At 45.3% G+C, this 17,538-nt stretch overlaps 1 protein-coding gene across 1 annotated transcript in view; it reads right to left on the bottom strand.

Annotated features, from left to right (window-relative positions):
- LOC147435922 (isoamylase 3, chloroplastic-like) overlaps positions 1–17,538 on the bottom strand; it is a 205,298-nt gene that overhangs the window by 69,395 nt on the left and 118,365 nt on the right. Inside the window, exons 9-10 of the mRNA XM_086488826.1 lie at positions 12,059–12,193; positions 11,827–11,913 (exon numbers count right to left, since the gene is read on the bottom strand). Of these exons, the coding sequence (XP_086344952.1) occupies positions 11,827–11,913; positions 12,059–12,193 (222 nt within the window). The remainder of the gene's footprint in view (positions 1–11,826; positions 11,914–12,058; positions 12,194–17,538) is intronic.

Below are 17,538 nucleotides of genomic sequence, written 5' to 3'. Positions count from 1 at the left end.
CGCAGATTACATGATATGTATGATAGATATGAGTCATCACGGACTCGTGTGAGACATGTACATTCACGAGCACACCGACAGGTGACATGTTGGTATTGTGGTCATTCTGGACACGTTAGACGACGTTGTTTTCGTCGTATGCGACATCATAGGAGACATGGCAGTCTCAGAGATGTATGTAGTGATGCCATGGACTCAATTGCTTTGACAGTTGAGGCAGATGTAGTGTCGAAGTATACTAGTGACGGGGATGTCACTTTTACCTCGAGCTATGCACGAGATGCTATACATATGGATAGTGCACTCCCTTCGCAGTGGTTTCTAGACGCAGATGCTATGTTTAATGTCACGCCGCATCGTGAATGGTTTTGTAGCTATTCTAGCGGGATGCTTGGCAATGTATGTTTGACCGATGGATCGGTGCATGCGATAGCAAGTGCAGGAGATGTGACTCATTACCGAGTGGTGCATCTTACTTGTTACGACATGTGCGCTATGTACCAGATTGGACAGTGAGTTTGATCTCAATTGGTCAGCTTAGAGATTGTGGATGTCAGATTTCGCTACGAGAGTGAGATTTTGTGATGCATTTGGGTTCACTAGTGATTGCGAGAGGTGCCAGGAGTGGTACACGTTACCCATTGCATGTGGATCACGGGAGAGACGGTGTTTTCTCTGTGATCATGCAACCAGGTAGAGAGCGAGAGAGCAGGCGAGTCTCTTTTGCTTGTGGGTTGCAGGATGCTTTGCATCGAGTGCAGAGCAGTGACCTTGTTGTGCAGGTTGCGTCTACGGATGCACAGGTAGAGCGGGACAGCTCTAGTGAGTCACAGCAGGATGAGTCATCAGAGGTGATGACAGAGATGACTCACATGGATGCTGAGATGTCGGCTATTGTGGAGTCATTTCTTGATATGCTTATGCCAGAGCTTGATGCAGATTCAGGACAGATGGATACTCCTGGTACACGTGATCTGTGGTGGGCACGAGGAGTCACTCCAGAGCTCGGAGTCAGAGTGCCATGGTCTCTATGATAGGGAACAGGATTGCCATGAGTTGAGTTCTGAGTTGGAGATGGCAGAGGTTGCCAAGGTTGCATCAACGTTCGGTGTCCTCATGTACGAGATGCTGATCTCGAGGCCCGACATAGCAGCTGCAGTGGGAGCATTTGCAGCAGGGTTGATTAGTTGTTCGATGACTGATCTCGGCATAGAGCATAGGGGAGGTTTGCAAGTATTGGACCGATCCTTGCAGGAGTGCATGAGCTCTTGTAGACTCTTTGAAGAGCTTGGAGCTAGCTCTGTGTGGCTTCCGTAGCGGGATGTTTGTCTCTCAGTAGAGCCGGATGCACTAGCTCATCGAGAGTCAGTGGGCATAGGTTGAGAGAATCTCTCACCTTCTATTAGTTGTACACTAGTAGATCTTGCTTAAAGGCACATTGGCCTTTAAGTGGGAGGTTGTTGGGGTTAAGGCCTATGTGCCTTGACCGGTCGCCTAGGTCATGGGCGCCCGCCCACTGTTACCCTATACTTATAGTGAGTATACTGTATAGGGGGAGCTGCCACTTCACAGTCTCCCCACCCACATTTGCGTGTGTCTCCTTCTCTCTCTCACTCTCCGTCTGTGGTGCTCCCCGATCCCCTTCACTTTTTGAGTTTGCCCCGTGGCTAGCTCAGCTTCAATTTCTCCACCCTCTGCATCATAATCAAAGTACATCTGCTTTAAGAATCCTGGATGGATGAAGTTCTCTGTAGCTCCGGGGTCAAAGAAAATAAGGGCTTTGAAGCCATTGACTTTGCCATATGTTCGACACAATTCATTTGTACTTTCAAGGCATATGCCAAAGATGTCAAGTACTAATCCAATAGCTGGGTTTAGCTCATTTGGCTGGAGATGGTCCTGGCTTTCTGTCGACCGTCGACACGGGAGTCGGCTCCGCGGGTGTGTCAACCAAACGTACTGTACGTGGCGTATATGTACGTACTGTACGTTGTTCCGTACAGGAAAATTTTTTACGTACGTAAAAATACGTACTCTTGTAAAAAAACCGCAAAGTACTAAATTTTCTAGGACATTTCCAATAAAAAACAAGAGAGAAGCCAACAACTTATAGAGACATTCAAAGACACGTTTTACAAGACAACCATATACTATGTAACTATTGCAAGAGATTTGGATTTTTATTTTAAATCAGCATTGTACGGGCTTCCCACACACCCCAAACCCACAAAAAAAAAAAAAAAAACGGCGTACGGATCGTTCTCTATGGTACGGATCTGTACATAACGTCCATACGGTACGGAACGGATCAGTACGTACGTTTTGATCCAACCTTGCATTGGGGACAACCAAAATAGTTATGTCCTATTTCAAAGCATCCAAAACATCTTGTAGTAAGGTGTCTCGTTGTTGAGGTGTCAAACGAGGCCTTTGTGGTTGACTTTCACGACACTCTCCAGAATTTGTTCTTTGTTGGCGAAAGTTGTGGTTAGTGGCCGAAGATTCTTCTGTGGTGAACACTAACTTTCCCTTCATCAGTTTGTAGCCGACTGCGGCATGGTTCATAAGTTCTTGCATGGTGGAGACTGGCTTGAATAGACAATATTCCTGCAATGGTGATGGTAGTCCAATGGTGTATCGCTCGCATTGGGCCTCCAAGGGAACAGATCTAAAGAAGGACACCGGAAGGTACACGTCGAGAAACCTTTGGTTATATTCGTCCATGGTTTCAGTGGCAAGCATTTTAAAGTTGTCCCACTCTGCCAAAATCCGGACTACATAGAAGTCATGTAACTATGCAAAAACTGTCTTGAAAGCTTGCCAGGTCCTTGGGACATGCGGTTGTGTCACGATTGAACTCCACCATTGCATAGCATTATCTTTAAGAAATCGCGCTGCTCGAGAAATCTTGGATTCTTCTGTATAGTTCCCTAAAGCATAGATGTTGTCGAATTGCTGTAGGAACTACAATGCTTTCTTGCGATCTTTCACCCCGGAAAAACTGAAAAATTTGACTATCGTGCCACCATCTTTGAAATCTTTGGGTTGGTTAGGCGCATATCCTGGGTATGGATAATAAGGGTATCCATATGGGCTCCAACCATTGTAGCCTGGTGGGGGTGGTGGTGGTAGAGGTGAGGGCAATGGCGGTGGCAAAGGCTGTTGTACTGTATAAGGGTCAAATGGCTGCACCATATTCTTGAAAACTCCCCCGATCGGAGCAGACGGCTAAGAAGGTTGCCGGTTGGAAGCTCTCGTACTTTCTGGTGCCGGAGGAGGAGGTACCACCTGGGGCATCAGAGGGGGTAACATGTAGTTCAAAAATTGTTGAGAACTTTGCAGCATCGGAAGATTCTGCTAAGGATGCCGCGAAAGAATGTCGTGGACTTCGTTGAGCAAAAACTGCAAATATTCTGCTGAATACATGAATTCCAAGTCTTGGGTTCTTTATGGCTTATGCCCTGTAAGACACAGCGATGAAGACAGGAGCGTGCCCGATGCGCGATGAAGTAAGGATGGGAGTGGCTAATAAGTCCGGGTTGGAGAGCGAAGATACCTCAAATAAAATTTCCAATAGCTCTGTCTGCTCTTTTGTAGGACCGGTATGCTTTCAGAAAAGCACACGCCTGATGCTCTGATACCACTGTCACAAGACGAGCACCACCTGCCAATAGAAAAGAACAAACTCAACAACTTTAAGCACTTCAATTAACAACTGAACTGAGAGAGAGAGAGAGAGAGACACACACACACACACACAGAGAGAGAGACAACACGCGACACGGAGTGGCGGAATTCCACCCCAGAGAGTATTGGCCCCAAACCTTGGCGCCCCTTTCGGTGTTTCTTTATATTGCATCAACACAGTACAAGCCAATACCCAAACTCTGCACCTTCTCCAGGAAGCATGCCAGAGAATAAGCCCTAACCTCATATTTAAAGGCCCTTGGCCTAAAAAGCAATTACAATGAAAAGCCTTCAAACTCAAAAGCATCTGGTCCAAAAGAAAAACCAAAAAGCTGCCAATGTAAATCACGTCAATCCGTACAGCCTGCCACGTCATCATGCCAGCGCAATTTTTGAAAATCTACCATGTCATCAGTTTTTTTCCTGTGTGTGGGTCCTGCTTCATTTTAATCCTTTATGTCACTTGGGGCCCAATCGGACGGGGTCCCCGTAAGTTGGTAGGACTTCTTCTTCTGTTACTTGTTCTCTTATAGTTTAGGCCCCTCAGCCGGCATCTTCAAGTTGGCTCCATTCTTTAGGCTTTGACACGTCAGCAGTTTGTGACACTTATAAAACTTGGGAGAAAACTCTGAATTCTCTGTTTTCTGCCCTGAAAATGCACAAGATCACTTGTTTAGTGATCCCAATGCTTCCCCGAAGCTCTTGGGGGTATTAGGGATTAATTAGGGTCGAAACCCTAAACCTGCAAAAATACACAGCAGGCTGTAATTCACTTTTTCGGGCTCGGTTTCGCATGTTGGTCGCATCCGTAGCAAGCCCTCGGGCTCCTGCACCTGTAGGGATACAGACCCTTTGAATCGGACGACATTTCTTGCGTGAAATCTCTCCGAATTCACTTGTATTGCGGGGGATAAGCTAATCGAGTACCTGTGCAAGAGGCTCTTGCCTTGGCAATCGTGCATGAATCCACACAATTGTACATATAGATGAAGAGCCTTTGAGCGGGGCATCACGTTTCTGTATTCAAAGGGGGAGAGAGATGCACGAGAGTGGAATCATCGTGCTACATAGAGCAAGGGAGAAGGCAAGCTTTCCATTAGAGCTGTGATCGCTTGCACCCACTACACACACACACACACAGTAGTCACTTGATAAAGTCAAATCAGCCTCCTTTGTTATTTTGGGAGCCCCCTCTTTATGTTGGACTGGGAAATTGCATCTTCAACCGCTTTGCCTCTTTTGAGTGAAATTCCTAGTACCCACCGACTTATTAGCGAGGGGCCTAAACGATTTTGAACTAAGCCTAGACACCCTTTTATTGCTAGGATTCCAATGCCGAGACTGACCTGACAATCTCGTGGCAACCTGCCCTTCCCGAGTGCGGTTGAAACTCTTGGCCATCAGCCATTTCAAACTAGCCACACAATGTCCGACTATTTGTGACTTCAAAAAGAGGGTCCCAAAAATTAAATAAAAATCAAGGGAAAGAAACCAACAACTAAGGTTAGTGGTTGCCACAGCTTCGTGATAGAACTAAATCAGATATCCCCTTTGGAGTCCGTACATGTCCCACCACTCATCTATAAAGAGCCCTACTGTGAAATCCTGAATGCAAGGGATAAAGTTCAGCTGTGCCATGACATAGTCCATTGTGTTGGCCCCCTGCCCAGTCTCGAAAGCATGTGAAACCTGCCGCTCTAGGAAAATGCTGTAGGCCATTAAATATGGCCAAACCATATGGAGTCACCATCTCCATTAGATGTCTCGCATACTTTGTCTACTCTTTGTCCTAGGCATGTCTGTCAAGCCCCAAATCGCTTGCATTCAGCCCTCTAAGCATCTCCTCTAAAGTGTCATAGAAGACTGTCTGAGCATTGCCCGTCCGGGCATTGAAGTCTCCTCTGAAGATGGTGTCACCATCCCTGGAAAACTCTTGATACGATCGTCTAGGACAGAGAACGGTGACTTTCCTTTAGGCCCAGCATAGACTGATGTACTAGGGGAAAAATAGCTTGTGGCAATGTAGAAATATTTGCAAGTCTCGGGCCTCAATCTCACCCACATATACCGAGCACAAGCATCTTTGCGTACAATGTGCACTATTGGTTGTAGCTCCTCCTTGTATAGAATTGCTACTCCATTGGACCCTCGTCCTCTAAGATCTAACACCTCATTCCTGTCTACTAGCGGACTCCCATCTATATCCACTAACATGTGGTAGGTGTTGTCCAGGCGCCCGATGTGTCTCTGAGTAAAAAACAATGTCCCTCCCACTGAAACTGTCCTCAAATGCTCCTGCATCCAATCTCATAAACCCATTGTAGTTCCATGCAGCTATGTTAATTTTAGTCCCATAAGTCTCGCACCGTCAGGTGGTGCCTCTGTCTAATATCACTAATCTTCCCTCTTTCTCTTGCTGTCTGAATCCTTGGCATGACCTCCTGCATGTGTGGTAGTTGTGCTAAGGTCAGGTCATCGCCCAAGAAGATTTTTGTCTTCTTTAGAGTAGATCTTTTTTTTGTAAAAATTCCTTCTTGGCTTCCATTGAAGGGAAGCATAAGATGAGAGCGCGCTCTTCGGATGAGGATGCATCTGTTTCTATGCTCTTCTCACCCACTCTCCAAGTTTTCGTACGTGTCAAAGACGTGATCCCCATCATTTTCAAGAGCTCTTTCACTTCCACTTCTATATTATCTTGATCTTTAAGACCAGATATTTTGACATGCATGGCTCTCGTCCTCCGTTTTTGTTCCTCTTCCAAGGTCATCTTTATGAGAGTGGGTGTGGGTGTTGACACCATACTTTTCCCTTTCTTCACCACCTCAATCCATTTCTCTACCACATCTACCTTTTGTTGTGACTCTTCACAACCACTTCAGCCCATGAAGACATTGCTTTTTTATTTTTCTGTTCCTCGTTCTTTATGGTTTTTACTTGGTCCTTTATGTTGTCAATTTCCTCCCGCAAAGATGGCTTAAATTCTCCCTCTTTGGATCCGTTTTTTGATCTTAATGCAGCCATCTCTTAGTGGAGGTCCAAGATGTTACTCTCTAGTGTGGCAATTTTGTTGATAAGTTGTTCCTCCTCTTTCCACCTCGTTTCCTTCTCTTCTTTCTCCCGAAGATAATTAATCTTTGTGCTCCTCCATTCCTCCATCTCTCTTCTCCATGTCTTTATTTCTGATTCGAATGCTTGGAGTGAAGTATGTACTTGATTTTGCTTGCCATGGGTGAAGTTGGAAAGAACATGTAGAAGGGAGGGGTAGAAAGAGAAAGAGAGAGAGAGAGAGATGAAATGAAATGTTATATTAACATCTTCCAAAGGCCAAAATGACCTACGAGACCAATCTATTACAAAATGGTGAATCTAATACCATGTCTTGGTACAAAAGAACTAGATACTACTACTAGAATCCATCCTCATTTGCACTCTGGATATCGAGAGAGTATGGCTCGAATCCTCTGTTTGTAGTCTCCGTCGATGATGTGTAGCCCCTCTCCTCAATCGTGGCCGTCTGGATCTCCGTAGCTCCAGTCCTCGATGGATGTGAGTGCCGGTAGTGGCCGAATGAGCGTAGGCCGAGTTCTGCAATGATGATTGCTACTCTGGCTGTCCCATATCTAGTGAAAAGAAATCTGTAATCTGTCTCTGGGACTGTCTCTCTCTCTCTCCCCCCAGTAAAGTGTCTCTATAACTGTGTAACTCAAGTAGATATAGCCCAAGACATCTCTGATCCTCATAACTCATGACCCTAGAGAAAGGACCGAAACCCTCTTTGAATAAGCAATGGAAGCGGCCCTGTATCTCATAGTACACTGTGCAATGACATATGTAATGTAGCTCTATCTCTGGCTCTAACTGGCATAAGCGGCATATCCTGTTGTCTGCTGGTATCCCTCTAAATCTATCAGTCTCAATCTCCAGCTAATGTGAGGATGTGCGTATCTGACCAATGGCACACTGCAAACCATGAGAAATATGTGTGTCCATGTAGCTGGGTCGAATCACAAACCCATCTCCTGTAAGGTGGAGAAGATGCTCTCTATAGAAAGCCATCTTCGTGCCCAACTCCTGTGGCGGCTCTATCCATGTCCTCCTACTATCCAGTTGGATCAGGTCCTAACGAATGAGTCTAGTAATCTCCACCCGTGTAAGAGACATCGAGGGTGCCTAAAGAGAGTACTGGAAAGGGGGCAGCATGTCCATGGTGAAACCATGCGTTTGAAACCATGATGTTATCTGTGCATACCAGCATGAAGTGTCCCTGTGAAGAGCTAACTCTCTGGAAGACTTAAGGCCAGTCTAGCATATCTGTCCCTAGTAGTATCCCACAAGCTGTGCACAAAGGAGACTGATCTGGTAAGTGCTCAATCTCCATAGGAGGGGCAGCTAGCTCTGCTCGAATGATAGCGTGGGGTACAGAGGCCTTGGCTCTAATCGGTCGAGAGATCATAGATACCAAGGGCCTCTCAATACGTCTCCAACCATCCTGGCCGACAGAAGGTCGCCATATCTGCACCCCATACAACATAGCTGAGGCTACTAAGGTATCAAAGAGCCATAACTTTGTCCGAGGTTCTTGGAACTGAACCTGCGAATACATCCTCTCCAAGCCTCCCAAGGCCGCAAAAGCTCTAGTCAGTCTAGTCTCTGCTGCTCTCCCCAAAGAAAACTTCGGCCCAATGAAGACAACCCAAAGGTAAGTGTATGCATTTGTATACTCTACAATCTCTTGACCATATGTGAAAGTCAGTGTTGATTTCCTGATCCAATGTGGTGTGTGTTAAACACCATAACCTTGGTTTTACCAAGGTTTACAGACAATCCACTATCCTCTGCAAATTTGTGTAATGCATCCAACTGAGGCTGCATACCCTCTGGTGAGTCAAAGATCAACACCATATCATCAGCATATAACAACAATGGGATCCACGTCCCTGCCAGCTGGGCACCTCTATCACCCTCTCTACCAATGTAATCAGACACCTCATCAACATACATACCAAGTAGAGTAGGAGACAATGGGCAACCCTGTTTCACCCCAATGGTGGAGTGAACTAAATCAGATATCCCCTTTGGAGTGCGTACATGTCCCATCACTTATCTATACAAAGCCATAAACCCCCAAATCAAAACTATGGGCACCCCCATCTCCTGCAATCTGCACATCAATCGAGCTCTCGGTACCATGTCAAATGCTTTGCGGAAATCCACAAAGCTACAATAAATCCGTCTCCCATGTGACATGCCCTCCTCAATGATGGCTCTGAGTGTCAAAATATGATCAAGAGTGGAGAAATCCCTCCTGAAACCGGCCTGGCCCTTTGCTCATACACCCTCACCGTCTACCCGATTACTCAACTGCTGCTCAAGAATGGATGCATACAACCATGCCAATGTGTGCCCAACCATAATAGTGCGGTAATTCCCAGGCTCTGTAGGATCACCTGCTTTGAAGATAGGCACAATAGTAGACAATCTCCAAGTCTCAGGTAACCCCTCACACATGGCACGATTGAACAACACTACAAGAACTTCTACCAACATATCTCTAGCATGTGTAAAGCATAGCTACCGGGGAACGCCCCCTAGCCCCCGTTCCGGGTTGCGGGGGCAGTTCCCTTCCCGAACGTTCCGAAACGTCCCGGAACGTCTGACGTTCCGGGTGGCTAGTGCAAACCGGAACGGCCGTTCCGGAACGTTTCGGAACGCCCCCGGAACAGCCAACGGCTACAAACAAATTTGGCAAAAATTAAAAAAATTGAAGTAAATGTTTGGGCTTCTTTTTGAAGTGTGCAAGGCCTCAAGGACTCATAAAATGCACCCCCCTCCCCCTTTCTCTCCACAAGCTAATCCTCAAGCCTCAAGCTCTCTCCCTCTCACACTCTCAAGATCTCTCCCTCTCAAGACTCACTCTCTCAAGGCTCAAAGCTTTAAGCCTTCAAGCTCTCTTCCTCTCCCTCCCACTCTCTCAAATCTCTCCCTCTCTCTCTCTCTCTCTCTCTCTCTCTCTCTCTCTCTCTCTCTCTCTCATCATCTAGTCATAGCAAGGTTGAATGGTCTTCAAAACGAGTTTTTTGTGAGTATTAGAGTCAAAGCACTCTAATACTCCTTGTATTTAAACACAAGGAGCTAAAAAATGCACTATTTGGGTGTTTTTTATACCTCCCGTTCCGCGCCGTGCCCGTTCCGGAGCCCTAGCCATTCCCTTGTTTCGCGGGGATCCCGTCGCCGTTCCCGTTCCACGTTCCGGGTAACTATGGTGTAAAGTGCTATGCTACTAGACCATCGTGATCATATGCCCTGCTGGTCCTCATCCTGTCAATGGCTCTCTTTACCATCTCAGTGGTAAAGAAGGTGCTGGTAGGTGGGCATGGCTCTGTAGGATCTGGAAGGGGGTCCTGTCCAGGAACCATATATAACGATGAGGCATACTGGCTCCACACATCAGGAGAAGTAATCACTGGGGGAGGGGAGTGCTCATAAAAGAATCGCCATGCCTCTCCTAAGTCTCTACTCAAGAACAGCTGATACAAGTCTCACTCCATCTAGGCCAAGTAAGCTCGTTTCTTATGTCGCACAAGGCGTCGGGAAGCAATCCGAGATTGTCTATAAGTGATGACTCCTAAAAGAAGATCCCTCTGAAGCTGGGCTCTCATCTCTCTGCACTCCTCATCATACCAACTATTCTGGGGTATGCTCCCAGAATATCGCCTCCAACCCGGCTGAGTGTGTGGGTATGCCTCTAATGCTGCACCATGCAGTGTCTCAGTCAGTAAAGTGGTGCACTCCTCCACTGAGAGGCCAAGACCAGCTGTGCATAGACGGATATAGATCTCCTCTGTATAAACTGAGTCAGTCTCTAATGTAAATGTATAACGGGTATGTGACCTACCTCCTGATGTTTGCGCTGTGCTATACTGAAATGAAACAGAAAATATCAAAAGTGCATGATCCACTTCTACACCCATTGGTCTGGCTCCCACTATAAAATCCTGAATACAAGGAATAAAGCTTGGCTGTGCCATAACATAGTCCACTGTACTAGCCCCGTGTCTGTGTGGAAAGCATGTGAAACCGGTTGATCCAGGATATCGTTGTAAGCCATTAAGTATGGCTAACCCATGTGCAATCGTCATCTCCGTGAGGTATCTCCCATACTTCGTCTGCTCTCTATCATGTGAGCATCTATCAAGCCCCAACTCACCCTCATCCAGCTCTCTAAGCATCCCATCTGAAGTGTCGTAGAAGACTGTCTAAGAGTTGCCCGTTCGGGCATTGAAGTCCCCTAGGAGGATGATATCACCATCCCTAGAAAACTCCCATATATCATCATCTAGTATAGAGAAAGGTGAACTGTCCTCTGGATGTAGCATATACTAACGTACTGGGGGGGAAGTAACATTTGGCAATGTATAGAAATTGGCATGTGTCAGCTCTCAGCCTCACCCACATGTATCTAGCATGATCATCTCTCCGTACAATATTTAGTAGTGGCTGTAACTCCTCCCTAAATAGCACTCCTACTCCTCCTGAACCTCTACTCCCATGCTCAGATCTCGCGACTGTCCTGTGGGCTGTCTCCCATCTGTATCCCACCACAACTGTTTCTCTCTAAACATGGAGAGACACATTGTTTTTGAAGAAAGAAGAAGAGAAGAGAAGTTTTGGACGTCTTAGGAACATTCCAAGAGACTTCAAAGATGTATCTGGCAATTCTTGAAGTAAAAATTCTCGAAGGAATAGGAAGCTCTCTGTTTTTAGAAAAATAAAATTTGCAAAAATGTTGAGAGAGAAATGAGCAGATTCTAGACAGAGAATCTGCGAAGAGAAAAAATTCTGCAGACTTTAGTAGAGTAAATCTGTCAACAGAAAAAGAACAGATTCTAGAGAGAGAGACCCTGCCAGAAAATAAGGTTTGGAAAGAAAAAATCAGCACTGTCTATAGAGAGAAGAATTCTGGTGAGAAGGCCAGCTCATATGCATGAGAGCTTGTCACGGTGCCACATGGGATTTTTCTTGAGACGCACAAGAAAGGGACAACAAGAATCATAGACAAAACAAACATATTTGATATTAATAAGATAAAAACGCACTCCCTTTTTTTAGACAAACACAAAACTATCATTGATACACTACCAGATTATCAATGCCTCGAAATGATGTTGTGTATGGAAATTCATCATCTGCTTCATTAGTATGATTATAGACAACATCTATGATTACCTGCAAGCCAACGAAACATAGGTTATAGAGCTTATCTTTTCATAGCTCTCATCTAATCAGTATGATAATACCATGCATCATCCACACTTATCAGCACCTTCCAAAATTTCAGAACCGCAACCATTTCAAATAGCTAAACCATCACCTCAATCCCTGCCTGATGAAGAGCCTTTACCATCATCTTGAGCTCTATTGACGCAGCAATAGGACCCCCTCCTAAACTTCCATACCGGCTCATTGGCGAAAAGAAGTTGATGGTGGAATAGCCCCAAGTATTCACCTGAAGTGCTCTCAAATCAAAGCTTGAAGTTCTCTTAGATTAAAACTGTGTTGAAAAACCTCTCTCTCTCTCTCTCTCTCTCTCTCTCTCTCTCTCTCTCTCTCTCTCAAATTAAAGCTTGAAGTTGCTTATGCACATGAAAGTGGGCCCTCCATCAACCTTGGCAAAACCAAGGTGATGGTATTCAATAGGACAACAGGGTGGGTTGATAGATCAACACCTATTTTTAGATGTGGACAGAAATAGTTGCGTATGTAGACTCCTATGCATATCCTGGTGTTGTATCGGGTCATCATAGTAGATTTCTCGCAATAAAAGTGGAGCTTTTGACCCTTTGCATTACATAAAATGGACCATAGGTCCATAACAAGAGATATGGGAAAAAGCCTAAAAAGATATACAATGAGATCATGGGGGAAAATCCCAAAACAAACCACAAGATACATCTAGGGATAGAGATTCTCTAATCAAGAAGTGAAATGTAGCTATATGGATTGTGATAAGCCTACACAAATCTGGCCGAAGCTCTGGCCGCCTCATGCGATGTAGCAAAAACCACAAAATCTAGTGTTGCTTAGTTGACTGGTATAAAGCATCCAATGTAAAAACCTCTTGTAGCAGCTCACAAAAGCCAAGGGACAGTGAAACCCAGCCCTATGCTCTGCCACCATCAACCGCATCCACTCTAGCATTTCTTGATGATATACTGCAAAAAGGATGCACATCTACGGCACAACCATACTGTGAGAGAGGCAAGAGGGACCCACTCATCATCCACCAGGAAAGCTAAGGGAAAGTACCAAGATGCAACATCTCTCTGACCAAACCAACTTCCCCAAGGCCCTACGAAACTAACTCTCAAACAAATCTGCAAAATGTTGATATCCATAAAGTAGTTGGCCTCACCCATCGTCTACTCCTATATGGTATCATTAATAGCCTCCCTTGCCCAAAAAGAACAGGCCTTTTCCTTCATTCAGCAGTTGGACACCGCTTTTTCATGAGGCAACTTTACGGAAGCCTCCAAGGTTTGCAAGGTGGCAACCCACTCAAAGGGAATGAAAAAACATGGTGGTCAACACTTTTATTGCACAAAGAAGAGCCTCAAAATCGGGTCAAGTTCAAAAGGCTTTTCTCATCTACTTGGTTGACTCCCTAATTCAAAGCCAATGTTTTGTCGGCATGAAACCACCCTAGGATGAAAGAGGAAGATACCTGTCACAAAATGGTGACATGGCAGCAGACCCCGGGACACACACAATGACACGTTGCGGACAATGGTACGGAAATCTCTGAATTTGTGCCGCAAAGCGCACTGACAGGCTAACGTGGCATCCGCGCGGATTTTCCGCAAATTACGGAGCTGATGACGTGGCAAAGCACATTGAATTCCTGGGTTTACGCTGGCTGTTTTTATGGCAGCTTTTGGCTCAGTTGCTTTATTTTCTAAAGCTTTTAAAGTTGACAGATTTGGGGCTCTGCTTTTGGGCATCCCTTGTAACAATAAATAAGTGGGCAGGGCCTCACTTCTCAAAGCATCTGGACGCAAAGTCTAAGAGTGAGCACCTACCCACTCTCTTGTACTTTCAGCATAGATTAATACAAAAAGAAATGCCGAAAGAGGCACCAGTCTTTGGGGCCAATACCTCTTGGCACGGAACTACGCCGCGCCGTGTCGACTTTATTGTGAATTGTGAACTATTTTGAGATGAATCTCTGTTGTGTCGCGGTAGAATCTTGACTTGGGGTGTCCAAGTTTATTACAGTGGTATCAGAGCACAGAAAGGTTCTTCTTCTATGAAGGATCCGATCCTTTTGCAGCCCACACAGCTTTTGGGAAAGAATCTTTTTGCCACTCCCACCCTTCATACATCGCGCATCGGGCGCGCTCCCGTCTTCATCGTTGTGTCTTACAGGGCATAAAGCCATAAAGAATCCCAGCGAAACACCTGAAAAATTACCCGATTGATAAGATTTACTCGAGATGGCGTCTGGCCATTGCTTTTTCTCTCAGGTAGGGTGGAAAACCGAAAAGACAGACGAGTGCAGAAAAGCGGAACCTGTACTCGCAGAAAGACATGGACAAGCACTCTTCAAAAGAAGCACCTCTACGGAGCCAACCAATTTGACTTCCTCGAAGACGAGAGCAAGAAAACAAGAAAAAAAATTAAAGAAGGTGGACAGTTTTTTGGGTTCCGAGATGCTCCGAGGGGGTTGGCCTTCATTCGGCAATTTTATATAGCTTTCTCTGGAGGGTATTACTCAGAGCACTCCAAGATTAGGAGGGCTACATCTGACAAGGGAAATGCTCGAACATGGTGATCCACTCTTCTTCTGAGGCAGGAAGCTCCAGTTAAATGGTTGAAATTCAAAAGGCTCTTTATTTATTCTTGGTTGACTTGGGAATACAAACGAGATATTCGAACCACTTCGAATCATCTTCAGATGACCAAGGGAGATTCTTTGGACGTTTATTGCGAGAGATTTTCCGAACTCTTTTCTACCAACCTCTTCATTTAAGAAGGTCGCGTTTAAGGAACAGATTGAGCGGTTTTGTTGCGGACTTCCTACAGAGATCCGAGATGACTGCCAAGAACAAAAGTCAAATTCTATTCAAGAATTGATGGGTCACGAGAAACGGGGTTTTGCGATTCATAATTTGACTTACCCCATTGATGAGATCTTAACTTAGAGAATCAAACAGACCTCTCACAATGAAAGTAGAAAGAAAAAGAGTTCCCAGGACAAAGAAACGAAAGATATACGTCCCTAACAGACTCTTAGACAAAGGGCTATCTATCTCCAAGAGGGGAAGTGTTTTGGTTGCGGGGAATTTGGACACATCTTCACAAAGTGCCCCCAAAAGGCACAGCAAGAGCAGACTGAAGACATGCCAGAGAGTTCTAGAGCAACAGAGGAATGTGGCAAAAAAGGCAGATGAAAGCAGATTTGGTACCACATTGCGTGGGGCCCGAACCGAATCACATGAACGGAAGTACAAAACTTTGCCGCACTTAGGGTAAAGTGAAAGATCAAGAAGCCTTCATTTTCTTTGATAGAGGAGCCAAGGCCAACTTCTGTTTACATGAATTGGCGGCTCGACTTGGAATTACGCCCGACAGGTTGAGGCCACAGGCAAAGGCAGTTCTAGCGGTACCCGGACCGGATGTTGCCATTACACCGATCATTGGCAAACTTCATTTGCAATGTCAGAGGTCTTTAGGGCACAAGGACTTCGACGTAATGCCCTTAGGAAGGTTGTGACATCCTCCTCGAAATCCCTTGGTACAACAGGTCCACAAAAACAATGCCGTGGTTGACTATCGGGCTTAGAAAGCTACTTTGACAAATGAAGGGCAAAGCGATTGTACTTGATGAAATTCAATTTCTTTACTCGATTTTCTGGAGCGAACTGAATGATGATTGAAGGTCGAAAATGTTTTGACCTCGAAAAAGAACGCCAAGATTTTCTCCACTCCATGCCGATTGCTTTTCAGAGGGCCTGCCAGGCGAGTTGCCACCGCACGTCCTTAGGATGATACCATTGATCTGATACCTGGAAGCACACCACTGAACCGGCCACCTTACCGAGTGAGCCGAGCCCAAAATGAAGAAATTATGAACCAAGTGAAAGACCTCTCGGAAAAGCGTCTTATCCAACCGAGTACTTCACCTTACTGCTCTCCGGTGTTGTTGGTTTTAAAGAAAGACAGATCTTGGAGAATGTGCATTGATTATAAAGCTCTCAATAAAATCACCATCCTCTTGTTACAGCAGGATGAATTTGAAGAGCCGATATCATCAGATCCGAATCGCGTCGGGAGATGTCTACAAAATAGCTTTTTGGACAAGCTTCGGTTTATATGAATTTTTTATGATTCCTTTTGGCCTTACCAATGCTCCAGCGACCTTTGACCGAATGATGGAGAGGATTTTCAGAGAGTAGAGATCTTTTGTTGGCACTTTCTTTGATGACATTATAGTCTTCTCCGTGGATGAGGCGGAACATACACAACATCTGCTACAGGTCTTTCACGCATTGCGAGATAACAAGCTGGTGATCAATACAAAGAAGAGTGAATTTTTCTTATCACAGATACACTTTTTTGGGACACATCGTCTCAGCAGCAGTAGTGCAGATGGACCCGGCCAAGATTGAGACTATACGTGATTGGCCCGATTTGAAGAATGTCCACGAAGTTAGAAGCTTCTTGGGCTTATGTTCTTACTACCGGCGGTTCATATAAAAGTTTGTAGAGGTTGCTTCCCCTTTGCATATCTTGACACAGAAAGGAGTCCCTTTCTCGTGGGGACCCACAGAGGTGACTGCCTTTCAGACTTTGAAAGAGAAATTGACTACAGGACCAATTTTGACTTTGCCGAATTTGCAAAAGTAATTTGAAGTATATTGTGATGCTTGTGGTCGTAGTCTGGGTGCGGTCTTAATGCAAGAAGGCCATGTCATTGCCTATGAGAGCCGATTGTTTTCAAGGCCGGAATTGATAGCACAGATATATGAGAAAGAGCTTTTAGCGGTTATGCATGCTCTTACTTAGTGGCGACATTACCTACTCGGAGCCAATTTTACGGTCTTCACTAATCACCAAAGTTTACGCTACTTCTTGTCACAGAAGCAGCTATCGAAAAAGCAGATGCGGTGGGCTAGCATCTTGTCACAATTTCACTTCCAGATTGTCCATGTGCAGGGACAAAAGAACTTGGTGGCAGATGCTTTGTCCTGGAACCCGTTGGTCTTGCCTATTTCCGTGATTCATCATAGAAGCTTCAAGAACATGGTCGATCAGTATGCCACAGATCCAAATTTTTCAGATGTATTCGGTCAAATACATAATGAAGAGGTAGTAGCGGGATATTCCATTCGGGATGGCTACTTGATAAAGAAAACGATGTTGTACGTTACAGCTGTTGAGGGAAAACGTTCTGACTGAATGCCATTGTCCACCATTTACGGGTCATCGCGGCATTGACGCCACCTTGAAAGGTGTGGATCAATACTTCTTTTGGCCGAGACTCAAGAAGGACGTGGAGGATTTTGTGTGTAGTTGCTTGGTATGCTAGAAGGTCAAGTTTGACAAGCATAAAACACAGGGATTGTTACAGCCTTTACCCATTTCCACCCGCCCCTGGGAATGTATTGCTATGGACTTCATTTTTGATCTCCCGAAGACACAGAGTGGGCATCTTCCACTGAGTATGCACTTCAGCCATGGACTGCTGGGTCAAAAATAAAACTGGGGATCTTTAGTAAACTGAACTATCTACTTTGTGCACTCGTCAACCTGTTGTCAACGTTGCATCTCCAAAAGTTCATACTGTGTAGGCTG

The sequence above is a fragment of the Adiantum capillus-veneris genome, chromosome 18 (assembly GCF_014529385.1).
Source record: "Adiantum capillus-veneris isolate H3 chromosome 18, ASM1452938v2, whole genome shotgun sequence".
NCBI classification, from domain to species: domain Eukaryota; kingdom Viridiplantae; phylum Streptophyta; class Polypodiopsida; order Polypodiales; family Pteridaceae; genus Adiantum; species Adiantum capillus-veneris.
Note: the sequence above shows the minus strand (reverse complement) of the source record. Positions and strands in the feature narration are given on the sequence as shown.